Source organism: Phocoena sinus, chromosome 9, assembly GCF_008692025.1.
Source record: "Phocoena sinus isolate mPhoSin1 chromosome 9, mPhoSin1.pri, whole genome shotgun sequence".
Lineage (NCBI taxonomy): Eukaryota > Metazoa > Chordata > Mammalia > Artiodactyla > Phocoenidae > Phocoena > Phocoena sinus.
The window spans coordinates 40,396,620-40,422,559 of NC_045771.1; the positions used below are offsets into that span (position 1 = coordinate 40,396,620).

The 25,940-nt window shown below is 39.7% G+C and overlaps 1 protein-coding gene and 1 non-coding gene across 4 annotated transcripts in view; both read right to left on the bottom strand.

The window, feature by feature from the left end:
* Window positions 1-25,940, bottom strand: part of DNAJB9 (DnaJ heat shock protein family (Hsp40) member B9) — a 421,139-nt gene that overhangs the window by 303,516 nt on the left and 91,683 nt on the right. The window contains exon 5 of one of the 3 annotated variants that reach the window (XM_032643623.1): window positions 19,311-19,335. The exons of the other annotated variants lie outside the window; for them this stretch is intronic. Coding sequence (XP_032499514.1) covers window positions 19,326-19,335 — 10 coding nt within the window. The 3' untranslated portion in view covers window positions 19,311-19,325. Of the gene's footprint in view, window positions 1-19,310; window positions 19,336-25,940 lie in introns of those variants that run through there. 3 annotated transcript variants of the gene reach the window in all.
* Window positions 21,433-21,562, bottom strand: LOC116759900. The gene has a single exon (XR_004351570.1). It is a non-coding gene; the product is annotated as a small nucleolar RNA SNORA20 (small nucleolar RNA).

Below are 25,940 nucleotides of genomic sequence, written 5' to 3' on the forward strand. Positions count from 1 at the left end.
CTTCCGCCAAAAAACAAATTTTACCCCCTTGGGAGGAATATCATCCCTGTTGAGAATGTATGCATTATATATAGGAAAGACATATGTGGATATTAAGTAGCCAAAGGTTGGACTGTATTGAACAACTCTGGGGGTTAAGAGTATTTCCATCCATGCCACCTTTTCTTGGTACTAGAAAACCAGATTTCCTTTGGAGAATGACACTTTTCACTGTGTGTAGCCTTAATGGACCCATATATCAAGGTACCATACTTTCCCCTAGTCAAGGTACAGGCATCTGGTAATACATTGGACCTTCTCTGTGAGCAACAAGAAAAGAAGAGGCTCAGCTTTCATTCAGCATCTAATGAGAGTCTAGAAGTTCATGTTTCCTTAACTCCTGGATTTTCTGCATTCTTGGTTCTTCAGTCTCCCTTCACCTTCTATTCCCCTTCTGGAACTCCACTAGATCCTTTCAATATATTCTTTTTTCCCTTGAGCTGGCCAGAGCTGAATTTTTTTTTTTCTTTTGCATGCACCCAAATAACTCTAACTCACTCAGAATAAGATATTTTAATATCTGTCAGTAATACTACTATGGGGGTCTAGGAGTTTAGGAACAATGAATAATTCCAAAAGTCATTTCACTTTCATTTTTAGTTGGAACAAAGGAAAGAAATTGGGCAATGAGGAATGAATTAACTACAGCAGTGCTATCCAACCAAGCTTTCAGCAATGGTGGAAATGCCCTCTGTCTGTACTGTCCTGTACAGTAGCCGCCAGCCACATGAAATGAAGCTAGTGTAACTGAGGAACTGAATTTATAACTTTATCTAATTTCAACTAAACTTAATTTAAATAGCCACGTGGGGCTGCTTGCTATCATATTGGACAGAGAACCAGAGTCTTTATATTTTTATAGCCTTTATATTTTTATTTTTTATAAGAATACTCTTCTATAAGATAGAACACCCTAAATAAATGATTAGTTCTTTAACCATGAGCACTAATTACTCTAATATTTACAAATACTCTTGAATTTCACAACAAAGACCCATGGTCAGTGGGCTGGATACTGTATTTACCCTTCCAAATCAAGTCTCTACCTTTCTCTTCACTATTCTAGACCCCATAGCCTGACAGGCATGGATTATGTAAATAGACTCCTTTGCCCTCTGGCTTCCATTTGAGGTTGGTTACTCAGAATTCCCTGAAGATGGAACAGAGGGAGCAGAGAGAAATTGGGTTACTTCTCTCCCTATTCCCTTCCTGCTGGGTAGCTGTGGGTTAGAAATATCCCTCAATCACAGGTCACAGCTCCTTTCAGACAGCCTTCTTCAGATGCCTTTCTATCTCTAGGCTCTAGTAACTACTTCCTCCTTTTGGTTCCTCAGGCCTACAGATAGTGATGACACCCCACTGTTACTGTCTCTCAGGTAGTTATTGGGCCATGTCTTGCTCCACATACCTGCCTTTATTTATTACTCCCTTTAAATAACCCATCTATTTCCTGCTGGGATGCTCACTGATAAAAAAAAGTCAACATTTTTGTTTAATAATACTTTAAGATAGGCTTAAAACCATAAGCTAACAAATAAATAGATTTCACCATAGAGCTGAAAGAAGACCCTCATCAAATGTGTTATTGACCATTTCTATAGATATTAGTCATTTTACACACACACATACACATGTACTTACAGAGCACAAATGCACACATGCAGAGTTAAGAATAAAATTCAACTCAAACCTCTAAGGGACAGTAACAATAGTTCTATCATTAAAAGCAGATAGATATCAAAGATTCTTCCACAAAAGTAATTACAAGTGTGTTTGACACAGATCCTAGACTGCAATTTGGTCAGACTCCTGGGAACTTGATGTTTTCAAATGCAGATCTCTTGGAAAAGAAAATAAAATATCATTGGATTCCCATCAGTTTAGTCTAGTTAGGTTACTATTAACCAAAACAGAAAGTGGAAGCAGAATTTAGTGTTATTTGTCAACTAAACACAGAAACAAAAAATGGAAAAACTTGTGTTTTCCCAAGAGGATGTTATATCCAAAAGAAACTTTAAAAGTTCATCTAATTGAAGATGTTCAGATTCTGCTCTGAGTGGTCCCAGGGCCACTAGGAAGCTTCTGCAGAGAATTCCTTAATCTGATGGGATTCAGCCCTTCACCCACCACCCTCATTACAAAAAAAGCAATTCTGAAGTTAATTTCTGCCAAATTTTAATTTGAACAAACAAGTCACTGCTAAAAAAAGAAAAGGAAAATATGAAAGCCACTTCTGATTCAAAGCCATCCCTTTACTTTCCATTAATTAATGGAGTCCTATCCAAGTTAAGTAAGGGCTTTCCCCAGTGTCAAATATCTTGCACCTCAAATCAGATCCCCGGAGTATTTATCCATTGTTCTTACCATTATATTCATCATTCTAATTAAAACATCATCAGTAATTTCCTTTTACATATAGATGTGTATGTGTGTGTGTATTATATGTGTGTAAAGATCTTATGTGTATAATATATACTGCAAATATATATACATAAATATTTATGTTTACTTATTTATAAACTTCATAAGGATGTTTAGTTTAGGAGGAGCGTATGGTCCAAAGTTTAGTTAATAGCTATATTGGTTAGAGTAATACTAGTTGCCAAAATGTACTTTGCTTCAAACTCAATAGGACTTTATTTCTTGCTGGGCAGCTGATCAGATCAATGGGGCTGCCCTCACAGTCACTTAGGGCAACAAAGTGACAGAAGCTTTGCCATCTTCAATTGTAGCTTCCAAGGCCATCATGGTCATCTCCCTCCCAGCCAGCCAAAAAGGGAAAATAGGAAGGAAGATCACACTTAGATGATTTTTCAAAGCCAGAAAAATGTGGCATATATCACTTTGAGCTAGAACTCAGTCACATAGCTACGCCGAATGCGAAAGAGGCTAGGAATTGAGTCCAGCTGTTTGTTCATAAAGAAAAGGAGAAGAGGGACTTGGGGAACATCTCGCAGTCTCTGCTACAGTGGCACTGAACCTTTCTTTCAACCCTCAAAACATATACCTAGGAAATAGGAAGAAAGAGAATCGTCATTTTCTAAATGGGAAAGCTAAAGTGCAGAGAGTATGCTGCCCCACCCCCCACACACACACACTAGGCCTGAGGTTGGTATTAATCCTCCTGCCAGGATAAAACACACTGAGCTGAAAACATGGCTTGTACTAGAGGAGAGAGGAGTCAGGAAAGGAAAAAAAGTAACTGACTAGTTCTACCATTGCTTTCGAGAGCAAAATCAGCTTCATTCATTGCTTTGCTTCCTAGTACATCATCTATGAAATTCACTGCCCACAACAGGGGAAATCGAACCTCTTGACCAGTGCCAGAAGACTATACACTTGCTGCTTATTTCCCAAGTAGTGTTCTGGGGCTCAACCCTATACATAGTTCCAAAAACTGACAGTGGTTAGTTAAAATAACACTAGCACCTCTAAAAACAAGAAAGCCTGAAATCTCAGTGGTTGAACACGTAAATGTATCTCTCCTGCATGTAGGGAGAAAAATGGATGTTCCTGATCAGCTGCCAGCTCTCCTCTGAGCAGTGTTTCAAGACCCAGCCTCCATCCAATTTACTGCTCTTCTATTGTCAACATGTGGTTTCCAAGGTTACCCCAGGGGTGTTCTTCCAGCCAGCAGGTGAGAAAAAGAAGAGATGGAAAGGGTGTGCCTCATTCTTGACCCTCTTTTCCTGCAAGTGACACACGTCACCTCTGCTCCTATTTCATTGGCAAGGCCATCGGCATGGCCACACCTAGATGTGAGGGAGGCTGGGAGAGATGTAGTCGTTTCCCAGCAACAGTTTTACACTATAATAGGAAGGACACAAGTTTTTGATGAAAAGCCAGCTCTCTCCATCACAGCCCACTAGGAACCAGTGGAAGGAATTCTTTTATTTGACTAGTTGTTATCTGTGCCACAGAGTTCTGTTTCTATAACTAATTACTTACAGTGGGTTTTCTTTAGCCTGGTGTGGCTGAGCTTCAGAGGTAAGTGAACACTTTGAAATGTATGCAGAATTTTATGAGTCGGTATGGGCTGCATTTTTAAAGCATCTTTATGTCAGATTTTCAGAGGGCTTCAAAGCCTCCCAAATATTTTTAAAAATCATTGCCATATAGAGATTTTCTAAACTATCTTATCCTTCTAAGCCTCATTTCCTAACCCAGTGGTTCCTGGACTAAGTAACCAGACCCACTGAGGATCACTTTGAATGTACAGATTTCATGATCCTACCCCAGCCCTATTCAATTACATTTAAGTTGGGGAGGGAGAAGGATGTTAGGCACCTAGGAATATGTATATTTTTTAATTTTCCATGTAGTCACTGTCCTTAGTCCTTGAACTAAACTAAACAGGTTAAAGAGAAGTGAGAACGCCCACTCCTCACTAATGTTGCCAGAGATTAGCTTCCCCCACTCAGAGCGCACCTGCGGTTCCTTCAGTCTATCCACAGTTCTCCACCTGTTTCTAACAAACAACTCTGGGTATATTCATCAGACCCATCTTCCATTTCATACATCCCTTAGGTATCCCTTTTAAATTACGATGCTGACATTTATTAAGCATCTCCCATGTGCCAGGCATCATGCTTACACTTCACATTTCATTTAAAACTCACAGCAACCCATTTACAGCTGGGTAAACTGGGGCTTATACACTCGTATAATTCGTCCAGCATCACAGGGCTAGTAAGTGCCTAAACCGAGATTCAAACCTCACTGCCTGATTCCAATCTGTTTGTTTGATTCAAGAACCTATTTTTAATCCCTCTTCCTCTTCAGAACATTGAAGAATAATTTCATGGCTTTATTATTTGCCTCTCCTACTCTCAGCAGTTTTTGCTCCCTCTCAGATATTACTTTAGGTTTTTATCTTTCCCCAGTTTAAAATTTTAATTCTCAGTAGTCCGTGTATTAAAAAAGAGGAACTCTATAAAGTTTCCCGGTGGTAGCAATGCATATGTTATTTGTCATCAATTTTTCAAGTCACTGGTACCAAATGAAGTAGATGAAAAACATTCCGGGTCTTACCAGGGTGTCAGGTTGAGCTACAGAGTTCTTTTTCTCTGCTTGAACAGAAAGGGATGTTGGCTGCTACAAGTCTACAGAAATCCTTAGAGCTTTGATCACAACATGAATAGCTGAGTGGGGCTGTTAATGACAAACACTTCAAAAAATAATTAACTGTTATATCTGACTTCACATATCAAGGAATTCAAGGTGCAATATCAGGAATTTGTGTTGAGACTGTAAATTATTTTGTGGCAGATGGCACATAGTTACACTTCCTTAATTCATTCTGTATAAATGTCCCATGCTATGTCTGTCTGAGTCCCTGTCTCTGTTTTCTTTCCCTGCTGACATGAGTGACTGAGCTCCACTGGCAGCGGAAAGGCAAGTCTGGAATCACCAATACCATGAGGAAATGGTTACAACTCTTTAAATGGCAGAAAGCTCTTGATCACAAAAACTCTTTCTTGAATTTTCCAGTTGCATAGGCCATTTCAATCATCTGGTTGGAGGTGGGAAGAGTTGGACAGTATTTTATTAAATATTTTTGCTGAGGGAAATGTTAGAATTTTTTTCATTAATATTTTTTCCTGGGGGTAAGTTGAAAAGGAAATGGAGAAAAAACATGTCAGTCAATGACACTATATTTTGAATTTTACTAAAATATTAGGCAGAGTCAAATGGTTGAAAGTAGCTCTAAAATAGTTCATAATGAATTATCGGGGGACTTTAACTGTTCCTGCCATCATTGTACCAAGAGCAAGGATGTTGTTCAAACTCCATTACAAACAAGAAAAAAGCAAAGAAAATGAAATGATCTCTCACCTATAATGAGAGAGCTGAGACAGAAAGTCTTGGCACAGATATCAGCGGTTTAATAAACCAATTTAAGAGTTAACTGGACACTATACCTTATATACAAATATTTTCATAGTTACTTACTGGTATCTAACTCACAGAACTGCCAGTCTATTACTGGCAACTACCTATCATGGTGAAATCTTCTTCCATATTACTTTCCCCTAGCTTCATTAGCACCATAATTTTTTTTCAACCTTTTACTCCTATTGCAACCTCCAGTCTCTTACCCGTAGCTAATAAACATGTTCAAATTTTTTCTACCCTGAAAAAGTATGTCTTCTTGGCCCAGGCCTTACCTCTAACTATGTGCTCGCTTTATTCTTCCCTGTTCGGCTGCTTCTGAAGAATACTCTGTTCCAACGACCTCTACATCTTCGCTTCCTATTCCTGTTTTCTCTCAACCATGAAAAGCTGATTTTCACCTCCTATGTACCACACACTTGCCTCAACTCTGCAAAATCTCTTCTGGAAATGGCAACCAATGATCTCCATCATGTCAAATCTGTCAATTCTCTATTCTTATTTTTTGGTACTTTCTGTCCTATTTGAGAATAGTAGAGACTCAGTCCTTTCTAAAATTGTATATCCTCGGTTTCCATGATATTATTCTCTCCTAGGTTTAACCCTATTCTGTTACTATCTCCCATATGAGTATATTTGCTTCTCCTCTGCTTGTTCCTTAAATGCCAGTGTTCCACAGGGTTTTTTCGTCTCCTCATTTTTTCTGCACACTGCCTTTCTCTCCATATGCTCTTTTCAGGTACCCTCATTTGAGCTAATGATTTAAACTCTCACCTATGTGCTAATGACAACCAAGGCTAGTTCTAGAGCTCTGCCCTCTGCCCTGAGCTTCAGATTCAACCAACCAAATCACTTCTACATATATGCACTTGGGTATCTACAGTCACCTCTCGTTCAACACAGGCAAACCTGAATTTGACATCTTCTCCCGACAACACTTCTTCTCTGGATTCTTTCCTCCTTTGCTCCCAATAACATTTTTGGTAACAATGTATTTTGGGATAATATCTCATCCGTATTATCAAGGGACCATTTCTTACCCGTTGACCCTGCTGAGTGGACAGTAGGCCATTGATTCCCCCTTCTCCACAGCTGATTGGACAAGGGGACAGAAAGATGCAGTCATTCAGAGTGCAGCTGAGTCCCAGAAATGGTTTAGCACAAAGGAAAAATGCATGAGCTCCTGCCACTAAGGTTCATGGGCAGCCTTGAATCCAGAACAACCACACCAGTGAAACTCAGACTGCTTGTTACTCCTTCTTAGAGGAGGGTCTCCTTTCTTCAGCACACTTGAGAAGGGTCTTTCTTTACTGCAACCAGAATAATCCAGACAAATAACAACAACAACAACAACAAAAATAAACAAAAAAACCCCACTTATATCTTTAAATCAAACTGACCTCAACACATGGAAAGGATGATGATGCAATCACTATTAGCATACAGCGTCTCTACTGCTCAGAGTTCCTCATTGCCATGAAACCCCTAGAACTGACTCTAACGTGGCTATCTAGATGCATCTAGCTAAGCGAAACTTTAGGCAACATACTATCTCTATTCCAATTCTCTTCTCACTCAGGAGCTGCTCAGAATCTAAAATATCAAATATAAATTACTAAATAATGCATTTAAGAAGTCATGTCTGTAGGTTTCCAGAACTTCTGGTGCTGCATTTTTGCTAGCTGTTTTAATAATCCTCTTTTAAATTCCATTTGTCAAATTACCTCTGATCAACAAGAGTGCTGTTGCATTAGGTATACAAATGGGAAAGAACACACTGTTCCTCAAGGTGCCTCCTCTTGGAATGAGCCAGGGAAGTGATTCCTGAGGACTTGATTTTAAGAAAAGGTATATATTCAGTTCTAGCATGAAATGTCAAACTTTATCACAAAGGGAATCCAGATGCAGTAGGTACTGCCTGACATCAGATGATAATATTCATAATTGTTAAGTTTAAAAGCATTTCACACATAACCACTTCCTTCAGGAATAAAATGGAGTCCTTTCTGAAAGCAACCTGGGTTTGGCTATTCTTTAGTGAGTCAGAAGTAACACAGAGCAGCTAAAGGTTAAAGCGATTTGTCACAGTGTGACATGTGAGCAATTCAAAGTTCTTTAACCCCTTCATTCTGAAAGGATGTTTTTCTTAAAAGCAGGCTCTGACATTATTTTACAGCTACTAAGTAGCTCACAGTAGATAGAAGAATGAGAATCAGTGCCAGCTTTCCAGACAAAATTTTACAAGGAAAAAAACAGTAGATTCTTCCAGTTAATTAATTTTGAAAAGTCTTAATTGGACATTTTGTTAGGGTTCCCATCTCAGAAAAATGATTAATATCTCAATTAATAACAATTAATATTGTATAATTAATACAAATCATAAATAGTTAATCCTATAGTTTTTTAAACAACTATGATTCACCATGAATCATGGTAAAGAAGAAAAAAAAAAGAAAAGAAAAGAAAACAAAGGGGGAGGGCTTCCCTGGTGGCGCAGTGGTTAAGAATCCGCCTGCCAATGCAGGGGACACGGGTTCGAGCCCTGGTCTGCGAAGATCCCACACACCACGGAGCAACTAAGCCTGTGCGCCACAACTACTGAGCCTGTGCTGTAGAGCCCGCGAGCCACAACTACTGAAGCCCGTGCGCCTACAGCCCGTGCTCCTCAACAAGAAAAGCCACCACAACAAAGAGTAACCCCTATTCGCTGCAACCAGAGAAAACCCGCGTGCAGCAACGAAGACCCAACGCAGCCAAAAATAAATAAATAAATTTATTTTTAAAAAAAGAAAACAAAGGGGGTTAAAAACCCACTAGGTTGAGCTGCATGTACTCACTCAATGCCCTGGTTAATTGTTAAGATTTTTAAATGTCCTTGTAGTCATACCCTTAAAAGCTTGATTTTGTATTCAGAGCAAAACGTGAAAGTGGGAAATTCTTCCAAAAAGGTTTGTCAAACTTTTCCTTTTACACTAATCAAGACACAGGTAGGTCACATCACCATTTAAACTCATTTTAGCTCAGCTGAAATCTAGAGACAGATATTTTCATTAAAAGTCTACAGTTTTGGGCTTCCCTGGTGGCATAGTGGTTGAGAGTCCGCTTGCCGATGCAGGGGACGCGGGTTCGTGCCCCAATCCGGGAGGATCCCACATGCCACGGAGCGGCTGGGCCCGTGAGCCATGGCCGCTGAGCTTGCGCGTCCGGAGCCTGTGCTCCGCAGCGGGAGGGGCCACAACAGTGAGAGGCCAGAGTACCGAAAAAAAAAAAAAAAAAAAAAAAGTCTACAGTTTTATTTGGTCCACATATGAACTATGAATGTCATAATCTTCGTTTTCAAATGTGGGATATAATAGCATATTATCATATAGTTAAATCACCAGCTTAGCTCATCTAAGATTATCCTAGGAACTAAATGATATACTGATGATTCATATTAATAAATTTTAATAAAAACGTAAGCTTCTGATTGTACTGAGTGGGAAAAAAATAAGATCGTGAAAAGTGGCTGTCAGTAATACAAGATAATTAAACCAACTTTCCTTCTACTATTTAATATGCTGCTTTGGAATTTCAGCAGAATTCCATTTATGTGTATATTTGTTTACACACACACACACACAGATTCACATTCTCCCATACACTCTGTGCCAAAGATGACAGATTAGGGTTACCAAATTATAAGGAATGTGGATTGTATCGTAACAACTTTGAAATATGTTTAAGCAATCTAGAAGGAGAAGTGTGGTTCATTATTAAGTATGATAGACTACAAGCCCAGTAATTATCCAAAGTATTTATGTATATCAGAGGTGGTTTAACTAATTATACATAAAATTAATTTAAGACACACTTAATGACTACAGGCAGTATATTTTTCAAATTAGAAAAACAAAATATACAAAGGCATGTGAAAATAGGTTAAATGCAGAAGGAATTCAAGGAAGGGAGAATTCCAGTGGGCTGTTTAACAGAGACTCTCTAAGCAGTGGTTCTCAGCTTTGGCTGCACATTGGAATGACCTTGGTTTCCATCAATTTAGGTTCTGATTTAACTGGTCTGAGGTGTGGGCTTGACATGGAGATTTTTTAACTTCCCAGGTAATTCTAATGGGCAGTAGATAAAAAATAAGTAATCTTAAAACTACCCCCTCTTTTTCCAACACCTGCTATTTCTATCTCCTCAGATTATATGGATTCCCCAAAGAAGAGATCAATTTTTTCTCTAAATTTTTAACTATATATCAGTATAATAAACACTAGTGGTTCCAGAAGGTTTCCAGAATTCTTCACCATTTTTTAAAGAATTGTGTAAGATAAAATCAGATGTATCTATTGAAACACTTTCTCAAGCTATTACTTCAGGGAAAGTAGATAGTTAAATTTCTATCAATTATTTAGGAAGTTTGGGAAGTTTAAGTGGATATTTCCTTCATTATAAAGCAATCTTTCTCATCCATAGTTATTTTCAAATCCTATATGAATTTTTATCTGAATGGATATAAATAACTATTAGAATATTAACAATAACTAATGATATTCTGTTTTAGTCTTTTTTCTTCGTGTTTTTTTTTTTTTTTTACTAATCCAATTCTAATATAGTCACGCCTGGAGAATTCTAGCCATGTTATAGTCAAGAAAACAAAGTCATTATAAAATAGGAGAGAGAGAGAGATGTTAAAATGAAGTACAACGTGTTTCTGAGGCCAGAACATCAGAGCAAATTTATACATCTTAGTCAACTTCTTTCACACCCAAAATTGTCTATAGCCTTTCCCAACATGTCAAAAACAAAACAACAAAAAAATCAATGTTCTTGCATCTTACTACTTCTGCACAACTCTAGGGTAACGTTTCTTGCTCATACTTTTACAGACAAATTATTGTTCAACTTCCTTCTCCCCGAGAAAGTTGGTGAAGTTAAAAACCTGCTGGGCTGTTGATTTGAAACAAGAGGTACGACCATTATTCAAAAAGCAAGACTTGATTTATGAAGCTTCAGCCACATTTGTAAGAAGTCAGCTGTTCTGTCCATTTCCCCATCAGTAAAACACAGGCAAAAATAGCACCTACTGTGGTTATTGCGAGCACAAATGATAATGCCTGGTGCACAGAAGGTAGTTTTTGAGAGTTGTGACTTCTGGGTGATACTTTTCTATGTGAGAATTGAGGGAAACTTATGTCTCTACTGCTGCCTTGAGCAAACAACGGCTTTGCCAAACAATGACTCCAACCAAAATTTACACTCTCTATATATGGCGAGGTTGAAAAAAGCCTATGAATACTCTACTTCAGGAGGGGTGATGGCTTTTTTGTATACATGTTCTTTATTTTATGCCATAAATTTGTATGATGATCTATTGCTTTAAATTAAATATTATTTTGAATCATTAATGGTATCCACTATTTATTGCTCTGTAACATAATCACCTCTAGTGTATATATTAGAGTTCAGCTTTATATGTACTGGATTTCCTTAAGGGACATCTCTGTGTATTGCCACAAACAATTATGTCCTATAGATGGCAGGCAAAGATATCTCACAAGCAAGCAATGTTTAGTCCAAAAGACTGTGTGCCTGAAAACTGAGTCCAAGGCTCACTCTTGAAAATCTGATTACAAAATGTCACATTTCTCCATTGTTCCAGGGACAGAAAATTTGGAGAATACTTTAAAGAAATGTAAAGGTATAACTGTGGAAAGGAGTATAGCAGTCTTCCTCAGAGAGGAAGATGCAGAGGGAGCATGAAAAACATGGCTGAGGCAGGTCCCAAGGGAGTCTTGAACTCTATAAACAGCATTACAATTCCTTAAACAAACCTAGATCAGCCACATTAAATACAGGCTCTGCCTCCATAGGAAATGGCCTCAGGAATCCATACTCCAAATCTAGAATTCATCTAGACCACTCTCCCTGGGCCACCCCACTCTATTGGTTTCTTGAGCTTTGCTTCCCACCAGCCAAAATCCCAATGCCCAGTTTTGCTGCATGTTTTAGATATGTGTTCTTGACGAACCCAACTGATTTCCACAGCTCTTCAAACCTGTCTTTGACACCAACACTCTTCAAACACCAGACTGTCACCATTTACAAGAACTCAGACTATGGACAGGAGGCACCCAGGCTCAAATCCTACCTCAAATCCTGAAAGAACAAGAGGCCAGACACACTTGCCACCAGGAACTCCTCTCCAGGTAATGGTGATGGGATGTTCCTCAGAGGCAAGTGTGAGAAATTATGGAGCAAAACATCTGAGCAGGTGGAAGTGGCCAGAAGTGCTTTCTGAAGGGGAGAAGTAGTTTCTGGATGGATATCTGTTTATTCGGCTTAACAAACAGATATTTATTGAGTCTTTTGTGTGCTAGGCAGTGCTCTATATACTGAGGATAAAGGGGTGAACAAGACAGGGAATGTCTCTTTCTCTTGGAACTAACATACTAGTTGGGGGAGACAGACACCAAACAAATAAAAAATAAATACACACATAAATGCATAACTAAAACACTGATAGTGCAATAGCAAAAGACTAGGGGAATGGAGACACCACTTTAGGTCAGGTATTCAGGAAAGGCCTCCCTGTAGACATGGCATTTGAGCTTAATCTAAATGAAGGAAGAAAAGATGGTCATGAGAGGATATGGGGTAAGAGGATTCTAGGCAAAGGAAATGGCACGTGTAAAGATCCTGAGGAATGTATTAACTTGGTTAGGTTAAAGAACAGAAAGACATTCAGTGTGGCTAGAGCACAGCAAATGTAAGTAGTGGATGATGGCAGAAACATTAGTGGGGCCCATATATATAGGACTTTGTAAAAGCATGATGCAGTGTTTGGATTTTATGCTAAGAGCAATGGGAAGCAGAGGATTTTATGTAGTATAATGCATGGAGTGATTTATGTTTTAAGATCTCTCTGGCTGGGCTTCCCTGGTGGCACAGTGGTTGGGAATCCACCTGCCAATGCAGGGGACACAGGTTCGAGCCCCGGCCCGGAAAGATCCCACGTGCCGCAGAGCAACTAAGCCCATGCACCACAACTACCGAGAATGCTCTCTAGAGCCCACGAGCCACAACTACTGAGCCCACATGCCACAACTACTGAAGCCTGCATGCCTAGAGCCTGTACTCTGCAACAAGACAAGCCACTGCAATGAGAAGACCACACACCACAACGAAGAGTAGCCCCCGTTTGCCACAACTAGAGAAATCCCGTGTGCAGCAACGAAGACCCAATGCAGCCAAAAATAAAAAATAAAATAAATTTTAAAAAAAGATCTCTCTGGCTGCAAAATGTAGTATACATTATAGAGTTCAAAAGCGGTAGCAGAAACAGCAATAAGGAGACTCCTGTCCAGGAGAGACATGATGGTGGCTTGAATTGGGGTTTGCAGCAGTAGCAAAGAGGCTATTGTTAAGGGAGTCAGAGTATATTTTGAATGAGGCTCTGAGAGGCTGATGCATCGGATGCTCCCAAATTATGCTCTGAAAGGCTTATCCCTTACAATGCTAGCAACATTTCAGCCCATGCTACCCTGAAATGAAAGGCATTGCTAGTTCCAATGGGTAAAGCCCCTGTCTAGGGTCACAGGGAGATGGTAGAAATGGTGACAATAATGACTAGCCAGCAAGGAGAGGTTTTTTGTGACAATGACTGTGGCTCTGGCTCAGGCTCAGAGCACATAGCTTATCAAAACGTCTGCAACATTGATCTCATCTGTCACAGGTAAGGGGGAGGGGGAGGAAGAAAGAAGAGGAGAGGGAAAAGGGGAAGAAAGAGAAAACCTACTTGTACTACTGCCACTAGTCTTTTTGTTTTGTTTTGGATTTTGGGGAGCTACCATTTATGGTATACACTCAATAAGATGAGTGATGCTGAAAAGTGTTATACCAAGCTAGGCACCATGCTAGGTGTTTCCTATTGTCTCTAATTCACATAGAAATCCTGAAAGTTGGGTGTTACTGTCTCATATTTACAGAAAAGGAAACTGAAACTCAAAGAGGGCAAATGATTTGTCCATGGTCATGGAGCCATTAGCAAAGCCAGGATTCAAACCAAGTCTGTTTGACTCCAAGGCCTGTGGGTATATGGTGATTGGGAGAGAGGCCTGTGGAGAGAGGGTATAAGAGCCTGCAAGACAGTACTTGACCATGAAATCCACCAGCCCTGGCCAGCAGAGGAACATCGAACACAGTCAAGAGCCATAACATGGAGGATGGGGCCAGCACCTGGGACTCTGCCCAAAAGGGAAGCAACATGGGGGGAGTGGGGGATAGAGCATTTTCCTGGTGGGTGGAGATTAGGAGGATCTTTTTTGATGTTGCTACTGTTACTGTTACTCTGATGCCTGCTCCTTTAGGTTGGGGGACCTCGGGGGAAATACTGATTCATAGCTGCATAATTCTGTAGCTAAGTAAGCACAGTGTAACTTCCCACTCTGCTTCCAAGTTGCAGCAGCTACAAAGAAAAACAAGCTTATCTCCCTCCACGTGTACAACTAAATCTCTACAGAGAGCCGTGTTGGTCCTACTCAAAGACGTCCGTGTTCCCCTCATTTTATGAAAGAATTATGAAAGTGTTCCTTGCTGAGTTGAGTTATGTCCTGAAACTTTTGAAGAAAAGTTAAGTCTCTCTGGACTTGCCCAACTCTCTTGAAGTCTATAAAACCGGAAGGAAAATATAGATAAGGTTGCATAAGCTTCAGTTAGTTTCTTTTCAAACATCCACAATTTTATGCACATAAGAGGAGTAAGCTCTCATTACTTGCTTGCAATATAAACATTGATAACATTTTCAAATGTATTTTTCACAGAAGTAACATATTTTTATACTTTAAAAGTTTCATATTTGGAAAGTTGGAAAATAGGTTCTCTGGCTTCTGACTGTGCCTCCCTTTTTTTTTTTTTTTTTAACCAAACTCTAAGGCACCAGTTTTTCAGCCCTGATACTCCCTTCCCCTCCACCAGTCACCCCAAAAGGTATGAATTAAGAGCCACTAGGGTTACCATACACAAAAATCAACTCAAAATGGATCATAGATCTAAATGGAAAAGCTAAAACTTTACAATTTCTAAAAGAAAACATAGACGATATTTGTCATGATCTTCAGTTGACCAAGAGTTCTGAGAAGCAACGCCAAAAACATAATCTATAAAAAAGAAAAATGATAAACTGGACTTAATCAAAATTAGTCTTTCGCATTTCAAAAGACATTGTTAAGAAAATGAAGAGGGCTTCCCTGGTGGCGCAGTGGTTAAGAGAGTCTGCCTGCCAGTGCAGGGGACACGGGTTCGAGCTCTGGTCCGGGAGGATCCCACATGCCATGGAGCAGCTAAGCCCATGTGCTGAGCCCACAACTGCTGAGCCTGCGCTCTGGAGCCCACGAGCCACAACTACTGAGCCCATGTGCCACAACTACTGAAGCCCTCGTGCCTGGGGCCCGTCCTCCACAGCAGGAGAAGCCCGCGCACTGCAGCAAAGAGTAGCCCCTGCTCGCCTCAGCTGGAGGAAGCCCGCGTGCAGCAATGAAGACCCAACACAATCAAAAATAAATAAATAAAATAAATTAAAAAAAAAAAAAGAAAATGAAGAGACATACCACAGGCTGGGAGAAATTATTTGAAATCATATATCTAACAAATGACTTATATCCAGAATACATATAAAGAACTCTTTCAATTAAATAATAAGAAGAAAACACAACCCAATTTTAAAATGGGCAAAATATTTGAATAAATTCATAAACAAGATACGTGAGGGCTTCCCTGCTGGCGCAGTGGTTGAGAGTACGCCTGCCGATGCGGGGGACGCGGGTTCGTGCCCCGGTCCGGGAGGATCCCACGTGCCACGGAGCAGCTGGGCCCGTGGGCCATGGCCGCTGAGCCTGTGCGTCCGGAGCCTGTGCTCCGCGGCGGGAGAGGCCGCGACAGTGAGAGGCCCGCGTACCGCAAAAACAAAAAACAAAAAACAAGATACGTGAATGTTTAATAATCACCTGAAAAATTGCTCAACATCATTAGTATCTAGTGAAATGAAAATTAAAATCACAATGAAATACTACTGTGTACCTGCGAGATGGCAATAATCAAAAAGACACAACATCAAATGTTGGTGAGGGTGTGGAAAAACTGGAACTCTCTCATACATTGCTGGTGTAAAGGTAAAATGGAAAACAGTTCGGCAGTTTCTTTTAAGAGTGAAACATAAACCTAACCATCTTATGCAACAGGACCACTCCCAGAAATTTACCCATTTAAAACATATGTCTATATAAAGACTTGTATGCAAGTGTGTATAGCAGCATTGATAATAGCCAAAGTAGAAACAAAACAAATTTCCATCAGCTTGTGGACGGATAAATAAAATGTGGGATTTCAGCAATAAAGAGGAACAAACTATTGATTTGTGCTAAAACAAGGATGAATCTCAAAAATATTATGCTAAGGGAAGGAAGACAAATGCAAAAGATTACATGATTCCATTTAGACTTACATGGTTCCAAAAGTATGAAATGTCCAGAAATGAAAAATTCATAGACAGGAGGCAGATTAGTGGTTGTCTGAGGCTAGGGATGGGAATGAGGATTGACTGAAAAAGGGCCCAAGGGAACTTTTTGGGATAATGAAATTGCTCTAAAACTGGGTTATAGTGATGATTGCACACTCTGTATATTTAATAAAAATTATGGAATTTTATGGGTGAATTTCATTGTATGTAATTATACCTCAATAAAGTTGATTTTTAAAAACTTTAAAAATAAAGAGCCATTAGGGTCATCAAGATATGTGTGTGGCTTTCAAAAAGGAATTATTGGGACTTCCCTGGTGGTTCAGTGGTTGGGAGTCCTCCTGCCAACACAGGGGACACGGGTTCGAGCCCTGGTCCGGGAAGACCAGGGTCACGGAACAACTAAGCTCACCACAACTACTGAGCCTGCGTTCTAGAGCCCACAAGCCACAACTACTGAGCCCTCATGCCACAACTACTGAAGCCCACGCGCCTAGAGCCCGTGCTCTGCAACAAGAGAAGCCACTGCAAGGAGAAGCCCGCACACCACAACAAAGAGTAGCCCCCCCTCGCCACAACTAAAGAAAGCCCGTGTGCAGCAAGAAGACCCAATGCAGCCAAAAATAAATAAATAAAATAAATTAATTTTTTTAAAAAAAGGAATTATTTACTTACCTGGTAAAAAATATTTCAAGACACCCATCAGATTGGTAAGAAGCTTATAGTCAGATAATACCACATGGTGGTGAGCATATCAGTCAAAATGTGCTATGATCTACGACAGTAACAAACAATCCCAAAAGATCAGTGGCTTAAAACAGGGGTCAGCAAACTTTTTCTACAAAGGGCCAAATAATAAATATCTTCAACTTTGTACACCACCTGGTTTCTGTCTCAACGACTCAACTCTGCCTAGACAAGACATACAAAAACTGGCATGGCTGTGTTCCAATAAAGCTTTATGGAAACAGGCAGTGGGTCAGATTTGGCCAACAGGATAGTTTTCCAAGCTGTAAGATAAAACATCAATGATTTATTTATAACTCATAGTTAATGTTTACTGTCCAGTCAGCTTGAGGCTTTATACTCCATGTTATCCTCACTGCAACCCAATACAATGAAGAATTCAGCATAGAGATCATTAAAGTTCACTGAGGCAAAGTCCAGACAATGTGATGAATGCCTCACTCGCCCTTAAGACTGCTCACATTTCATTGTCTAAAATGATCTCATGGCTATGCCTAACTTCAAAGGGAATGGGAGACTGCAAGGCCTCCACATGCCTAGAAGGCAGAGAGCTGGAAGTCACTGGTGAACAGTACTCAAGTTACTGCAACAGAGGACATAGGGAAATGTGAACTCTCATGCACTGCTGGGAAGAGTGTCAGCTGGAAAGCCACTTTGGGGAATAATTAGCACATTTAGCAAAATTAAATATAAGTTACAAACCTCAAATTTCACTCTTAGGTGGGTACCCTACAGCATCTCTCACATAAATCCACTAAAAAATATAGACAAAGATGTTCACTGCAGCATTGTTTATAACAGAAAAAATTAAATGCAACTGTAATGTCTATCAATAGTGGAAGAGATAGATAAATTATGATGTTTTTCATAAAATACTATCATACATACCAGGATCAATGAAAATGAATTACTGTATCAGTATGAATATATCTAAAGAAAGTAGTTTTGAGTAAATAAGGAAAGTTGCAAAAAAGAACATACACAATGATTCCATTTATGTAAATTATTTAAAACACATTGTTTTTGGAGACATAATATAAAGAAGGGGGCACAAATTAACAATACTTATCCCTGGGGAGATTTGGAGGTTAAGGGAGTTTCCAATGGATCTGCAATGTTATATTTCATTAAAACTATCTGAAAAAGTTATGGCACAATGTTAATATGTACTAAATCTGGATAGTGGAAAATACGGGTTTCTGTTATTAACTCTTGTATGCTTGAAATATTTTTAAAATAAAAAGAAAAATAATTATGCAGCTAATGTATAATTTTCAACCAAGATAAGTGTCACGGTAATATTAAATGACACGAGAGAGCGGGTTGAACTAAGAACAAGACAATGAGTTGCCCTTACAAGAGCATCAGCTACAAAAAATGAGCCACAAAGGAAGACAAAACAACATCAGTGGCTGAGCAGTCTGAAAGCAAAACAGTCAGGACTCAATTCTCTGATTTAGAGAAAGTTAACAGTGAATAAAACCCCCAAAAAGTAAACTCCATCTTTTTGTGCCTTTGAATAATACCTTGTGGTCATTTAAGAATTGTTTGTTAGGACTTTTATGATATAAAAATTATACCAAATAATTGTGTAACATATCAAATTATTATGTCTTCTATGCTGTGAAAGTGTTCTCATATGACAGAAATAAAATAGAAGGGAGAAGGGAAGAAGGAATGGAAGAAAGAGAGAGAATGAGAGAAGCAGGGAATGGAGTGAGGGAGGAAATGTCTGTGCTGGAAATCAGGTAACTGAGCTCCCAGCCTCGCTCTCTCACTAAACCCATCTTGAGCAAGGAACTTCATGTCTGTGAGCCTGTTTCTTCCTCCCTAATAAAAGGACAATGACCTAGATTCCAGCTCAGTATTCTATGATCCTTGAAGTAGCCATTGAGATTCACGATTGGAAAAGTGGTATTGCCCTGGGATAAAAACTCTCAGCCTATGTCTGATCCAGTGAACAAAGTACTAGATTAAAAAGTCATGGTCACAATTCAGCATGAAGGTCAAAGCCTCACATCATTCATCGGGGCAGTTGCTCTACTATGGGTAGGTGGGGTGGGAAGTGAGTGAAGATAACTCAGGGAGACCGCTGGGTTTCAGACTTCCATTTATAACAAGCAGGATCCAATGGCCACGCCCTCTGTCAGGAATGCCTAAAAGAGAATTGTGAGGAGAATCAAAGATTTATGCCTACCTCCAATTTTTCAGGATCTCAGAACAACATAAGAAAACCTAGGAAACTCTGGTACATTCAAACCTCTAACTTGCCCCGACGTTGGTATGAAAAAGTTTACATTAGGGCTTCCCTGGTGGCACAGTGGTTGAGAGTCCGCCTGCCGATGCAGGGGACACGGGTTCGTGCCCCAGTCCGGGAAGATCCCACATGCCACGGAGCGGCTGGGCCCGTGAGCCATGGCCGCTGAGCCTGTGCGTCCGGAGCCTGTGCTCCGCAACGGGAGAGGCCACAACAGTGAGAGGCCCGCGTCCGCAAAAAAAAAAAAAAAAAAGTTTACATTATAGGATGTGGAACAAAGTCTCACCAGAGTGGTTTCTTGAATACCTACTATACGCCAAACACTACACTAATAATAGTAATAATAATAACAACAACAGAATGAGCTACATCTGGTCCCTTCCCATGGCCTGTTTCTTCTCATCCCCATCCCTGCAACATATCAGCCCTTTCCTATAGAAGCCATAATGAGTTATTGCATTTCTCTCCAGCCTGAGCCCTTTGCCTTTTAACTGGGACTGGGCCATATCAAGCCATTTTCTCTATAGCTGCCCACAATAAATCATGCGGGGATATAGTTTGGAGGGGTGAAGGTAGCATGTAGAACCTATGAACTGGAAGAGGCTCCCTTGAGAATCAGAGTGTCACTGGCTTAAAATAATTTTTCTTCAGGATTACAGACAAACATTCTCAGATGAAAGTTTTCCAAACAATGCAACCATCTCTATTTTACATTTGATATGATGTCATCACAAACCAAGATCTTTCCATTAAAGTGTCAAGACTCAGATTTATACTACAGACATAAAAATAAAAGCTAAATACCGAGGCAAGGAACATTAATGGAAGTTATATACATGAATTAAGGGGAAAGTGCACCTCTGAGTGTTGTTTATGTAAAAGGCTATTTGTAAATTTGAGCTTGCATTTCCTCAGACATTATTTGAAAGTGTTTACATTACTGATGTGCAAGAAACATTTCTCACATTTTAATTATACTGTGGAACATACTGATTCCAATCAACACATTGAGGACAGTTTTACAGTCCGTGAGCAACAAAGCACTCCCATTCATATAGAGCCCAGATTTTATTCATACAAATATTAACATGTATTTAGTACCTACTATGTGCTAGGATCTTGACTAAAACAGGTATTTAGATACTAATCCCTCTCTGCTGCACGTATAATGAGGTTTCCTCCTTTGTGTCCCCAAATCAAAATAAGAACATTTTCTTTTCTTTTTGTTTTTTGACAGCTTAATTTGCACTTTAATGTGTAATACTCAAGGTACAAGAAAATTGCATCTAAGATTGTTGTAAATAAAAGAAATCAGGTCATCAAGGGCTCCAGAGTGAACAGCATCTTCATAACCTCCATGCTTATCGTCTTTGCATTCTGGGGGTAATTTAATAAGATCATCAATTCGAAGAACGGTAATTGCAGCTTCAGTTGCAAATTTCAAACTCTTAACTTTAACTATGGTTGGTTCAAACATCCCTGCCTGTTTGTTGTCTCAGGGTTTACCATTGACCAGGTCAAGACCAATCCTTTTTAGATTTTTGTGTTCTGGGTTAACCTGAGCCTCATGATGAAAAGTTCTTAATTTTGCAACCAGATCTGTGGAGTCTTGGGCAGCATTAACTGCCAGAGTCTTAGGAATAACAGGAAGAGATCTTGTAAATTCCACAATAGCAAGCTGTTCCCGGGAGCCCACGCTGGTTGCGTGGTTTTCAAGGTATATGGAAAGGGCTGCTTCTACAGCGCCTCCACCCGGAATCACAGATTTTGACTCCAAAACTCTCCACCACACGAAGAGCATCATGTAAAGAGTACGCCATCTGGTCACACATGAAATCATTTGCCCCACGTAAGATGACTGAGGCAGAGGTATGAGCCTTAGTGCTACTTAAAAAATACTGAAATTCTTAAATCAATGCTTTAATAAGTCCACGTAGAAATTCACTCTAAGTGCCTCGATTAAATCCTGCTTACACAGGACATTTAGACACGGAAGCAATGTCTAGACCATGGAGAAGAGATGAAATGGTTACTTCAGCTCAATTCACAGTGGCCCAACATTATTTTATCCCATGTGTATAACTGCTCGTATCACTGAAAGATTATAGCAGCAAATAAATGGGAAAGAGAACAACATTTTCTATGTGGCAAAGAGAAGCAATAGGTCAGCACAGTGAGGCAAGCAAGGGCCAGGTCATGAAGGATCTTCTGTGTCATACTATATATAACATTGAAAGCTATGAAAAATACAGAACTTTTTAATCTGAGGAGGTATGGGATCAGATTTTCATTTGTAAAATATCGTTCTGGACAAAGTGGACAGAACGAGGTACAAGTAAGGGCAAGAAGAGGGTTCAAGCTCCCTGTAGTAATAAAGGGCTTGAGTGTGGATGAAGTTTGAATAGGTGCATTGACATAATTTGGTAATCAAATGAGTTTGAGGTAAAGGATTGAAGGCAAGGATAACTCTTTGTTTCCTGGCTTCAGCTCCTAGACAAGAAATGATGCCATTGGCTAAAAGAGGGAATAGAAAAAGAAGCAGGTTACCAGGAGTGGAGACTGATAGATAATGCGTTCAGTTCTAAATATGTTGAGTCTGAGGTACCCTGTTGGCAGCCCATGTGAAAATGTCTAGAAAGCTCTAGGAAATGTGTCTAGAGCTCAGAAAAGATATAAAGGGAATACATGAGACTTATGGTGTAGCTGAGCTCCTGCAAGGAGAGTCTCTGGTGGAAGAGACTTTTCCACTTTTCCACTTTTAAAGGTGGCCAACCTTTAAGTGTGCTTCCTATTTGCCAGACCCTGTTCTAAGCCCTTTACATATACTAACTGATCTCATCCTCACATAAATCCAATCATTATCCCCATTTTGTGGTTTGTAAGACTAAGGCTTAGATAACTGAAGCAACTTGCACAAAGTCACACACAGTTATTCAGTGCTGGAGCTGGGATATGAACCCAGAACAGACTGTCTCCAGTCTGTGCTCTTAGCCTTTACACAACACAGCCTTCCTAAGAGAGGCTGACCACAGAGGTCACCCTGGACTGCAATGATGTGGGAAGAAGGAAATGATCACTCAAAGAATACTGAGAATAGGACACTATAAAAGGGAATGGGAAGACCAAGGAAGGAATAGTTTTAAGAATTAGGAAGTCTTGGGCCTCCCTGGTGGCCCAGTGGTTGGGAGTCCACCTGCCGATGCAGGGGACACGGGTTCGTGCCCCGGTCTGGGAGGATCCCACATGCTGCGGAGCGGCTGGGCCCGTGAGCCATGGCTGCTAAAAAAAAGAATTAGGAAGTCTTCAGGAAAGGCAAACACTAAAGGTATCATTAGTACATATCATTTCTTCGTATCGGAAGAGAAAAAAATATTTTTTTCTGAAAAGAAAGCAAATAAAGCTTGTAAGTAATCTAGAAATAACGTTGCAAACATTTCTTCTGAAATTATAAAGGGTTTCTGCCCTGCTGACCACATAAACATGAGGAGGTCAGGCAAGGAGTATGAATTTCAAAGTACAAATATATGCTATTTAAAATAAAGGTTCCTGGGGCTTCCCTGGTGGCGCAGTGGTTGGGAGTCCGCCTGCCGATGCAGGGGACGCGGGTTCGTGCCCCGGTCCGGGAAGATCTCACATGCCACGGAGCGGCTGGGCCCGTGAGCCATGGCCGCTGAGCCTGCACGTCCGGAGCCTGTGCTCCGCAACAGGAGAGGCCACAACAGTGAGAGGCCCGCGTACCTCAAAAATAAAATAAAATAAAATAAAAAATAAAGGTTCCTTTTCTATAGTTACTTAGAATTCAGCTCTGCCTTTTAGTAGGTAAAGGCCACTGAAAACCAAGACGATTCGTCCTGCTGAGACATCTTGCCCAAAGGAGACAGTGAGATTAGCGAGGGCACTTCCCAGTAAGAATACAAGACCCAATCTGGCCAGCACGGACTCCCCACTGCAACTGCCAAAGAAATGAAAAGAGGAAGCAGAGAAAAGACAGCTTTGCAATCTGTCCTTGAAAGAGTCACAATCAGATCAATAACAAACAAAAATCCCTAAAGCCTTTAGATGTGCTCATTGAAGCTTTTGATGCATCATAAACCTTGACATATCATGCATATTCCAAGACTCTGCAAATAACTGAGCATTCCTAAATCTAATCTCCCATCCCAAAAGAAAACTGAAAAGTCAAACTTGAGAAAGCCTATCCGTTCCTTATTTTCAGCTGGGGAAATGCAGGAAAATATTCTGCTCTGAAAAGTTAGGAATTGGTATTTCATTAGCACCATTCTACTTCAATAGCAATATATCTCCCTCTTGTGGATTTTTAAGATATTTCCACCCAGCAGAGTCCCTTCCAACTTACAACTCTCACTTAATCACTAAGTTGCATTGTATAACTATAAGCATAAATAAAAGATAGGATACTCTGCCATATCCCCCTACTAACTGAAGTACTAAGTAGAATACATACCCTGGCAACTCACATTCATTCTTCTTCTGGAAATGAAGTAGCTGTTAACAAACATCATGAATCAAATATTTATTAAGCTATTATCAAAAGCATGGACACAGGGCACTTGAAAATGCAGAGCTTGTTTCTGGAAAAATTTACAACCTAAAAATAAGACCAAACAGCTGGCTGGAAACTGCGTGTCAGTTGCTCTGATAGACTTGTCCTAGGACAGCTACTGAGGTAGAAATTCCCACCTGCGACCAGGACTGCCAAATGCCTAGATTCTAGAAGACTATTGTCCTGGGTGAAGTGTGCTGAAGTACTGTGACTATAAAACTGATATTTTCTCCTATATGCACAAAAAGTCAATATAAGAATTAAATTTCATCTCTCTTTACAGATATAACACCACCACACAGTTCTTTCCCAAAATTTTGCAGTATCTAAGCCTACTTTTTCTAACCTTCCTTCCTTCCTCTTTCTTTCTTCCTTCCTTCCTTTCCCTTCTTTCCTTCCTCCCTCCCTCCCTCTCTCTCTTTTCCCTTTCTTTCTTTCCTTTCTTTTTCTTTCTTTCTTTCTTCCTTCCTTTCTTTCCCTCTTTCTTTCCTCTTTCTTTTCTTTCTTTCTTTTTTCTCTTTCTTCCTTCCTTCCTTCCTTTCTTTCTTTCTCTTTCTTCCTTCCTTCCTTCCTCCCACTCTCTCTCTCTCTCTTTCTTTCTTTCTTTCCTTTCTTTCCTGTTTCAGAAAAGGAAGTATCATTTCTTCCCAAGAGAAACCCTTTTACCATTTTTCTCAGCTCCATGCTCAGGTCTCTTTCATCTCCCTCAGCCCCACCCCCACCCCCTGGTGATCCTTCTTTGAACTATGAAGTCTACCAGAATTGTTCACATTAGAATTAAGTACCACTCTCTATTTCTCCATTCACTAATGAATCACCAGCACCAACAACGCCTCGTATATAGCAAATATCAACATTTTTTTCATTTTTGTACGTAAATTTTTTACTTGAAATATACTTTGCATGCCATAAAATTCACCCTTTTAAAGTGCACAATGAGGTTTTTAGTATATTCAGAGTTGAATGATAGTGGTACAATCATCACCACTATCAATACATTTTTCACTTTTTTCTGCTTTATTGAGGTATAATTGACAAAACTGTAATATATTTAAAGTGTATAATGATGATGCTTTGATACATATACCTTGTAAAATGATCCCCACCGATGAGTTAAATCTATCACCTCACATATTTATCTTTTTTTTTTCATGAGAACACTTAAGTTCCACTCATCAAATTTCAATCGTACAATACAGTATTATCAACTATAGTCATCATTATATATTAGATCCTCAGATCTTATTTCTCTTCTAACTGAAAGTTTATACCCTTTTATTAACCTCTTTCTCTTTCCCTCACCCCTGTCTCCTGACAGCTGCCATTCTACTCTTTGTTTCTATGAGTTCAACTTTCATTTTTAAAAAATTCCACATATAAATAATGTCTTCCTCTATCTGGCTATTTCATTTAGCATAATTCCCTCCAGATTTATCCATGTTGTTGCAACTGGCAAGATTTCCTTCTTTTAAGCCTGAATAATACTCCATTCTATATTTATACTACATATTCTTTATTCATTCTTTCATCGACAGACATGTTGTTTCCGCACCTTGGCCATTGTGAATAATGCTGCAATGAACATGGGAGTATAGATATCTCTTCAAGAAAATGATTTTGTTTCCTTTGGATATACAATTGACCCTTGAACATCACAGGTTTGAACTGCTAGGGTGCACTTATTCAAGGATTTTTTCTCAATAGTAAATACCACAGTACTACATGATCCAAATTTGATTGAATCCATGGATGAAGAATCATGGATACAGAAGGACCAACTATAAGTTATACTTGGATTTTCAACTGGGCAGAGGGTCAGTGCCACCAACCTCTATGTTGTTCAAGGGTCAACTGTATACCCAGAAGTGGGATTGCTGGATCATATGGTAATTCTATCTTAAATTTTTTGAAGAACTTCCATACTGTTTTTCTTAGTGGTT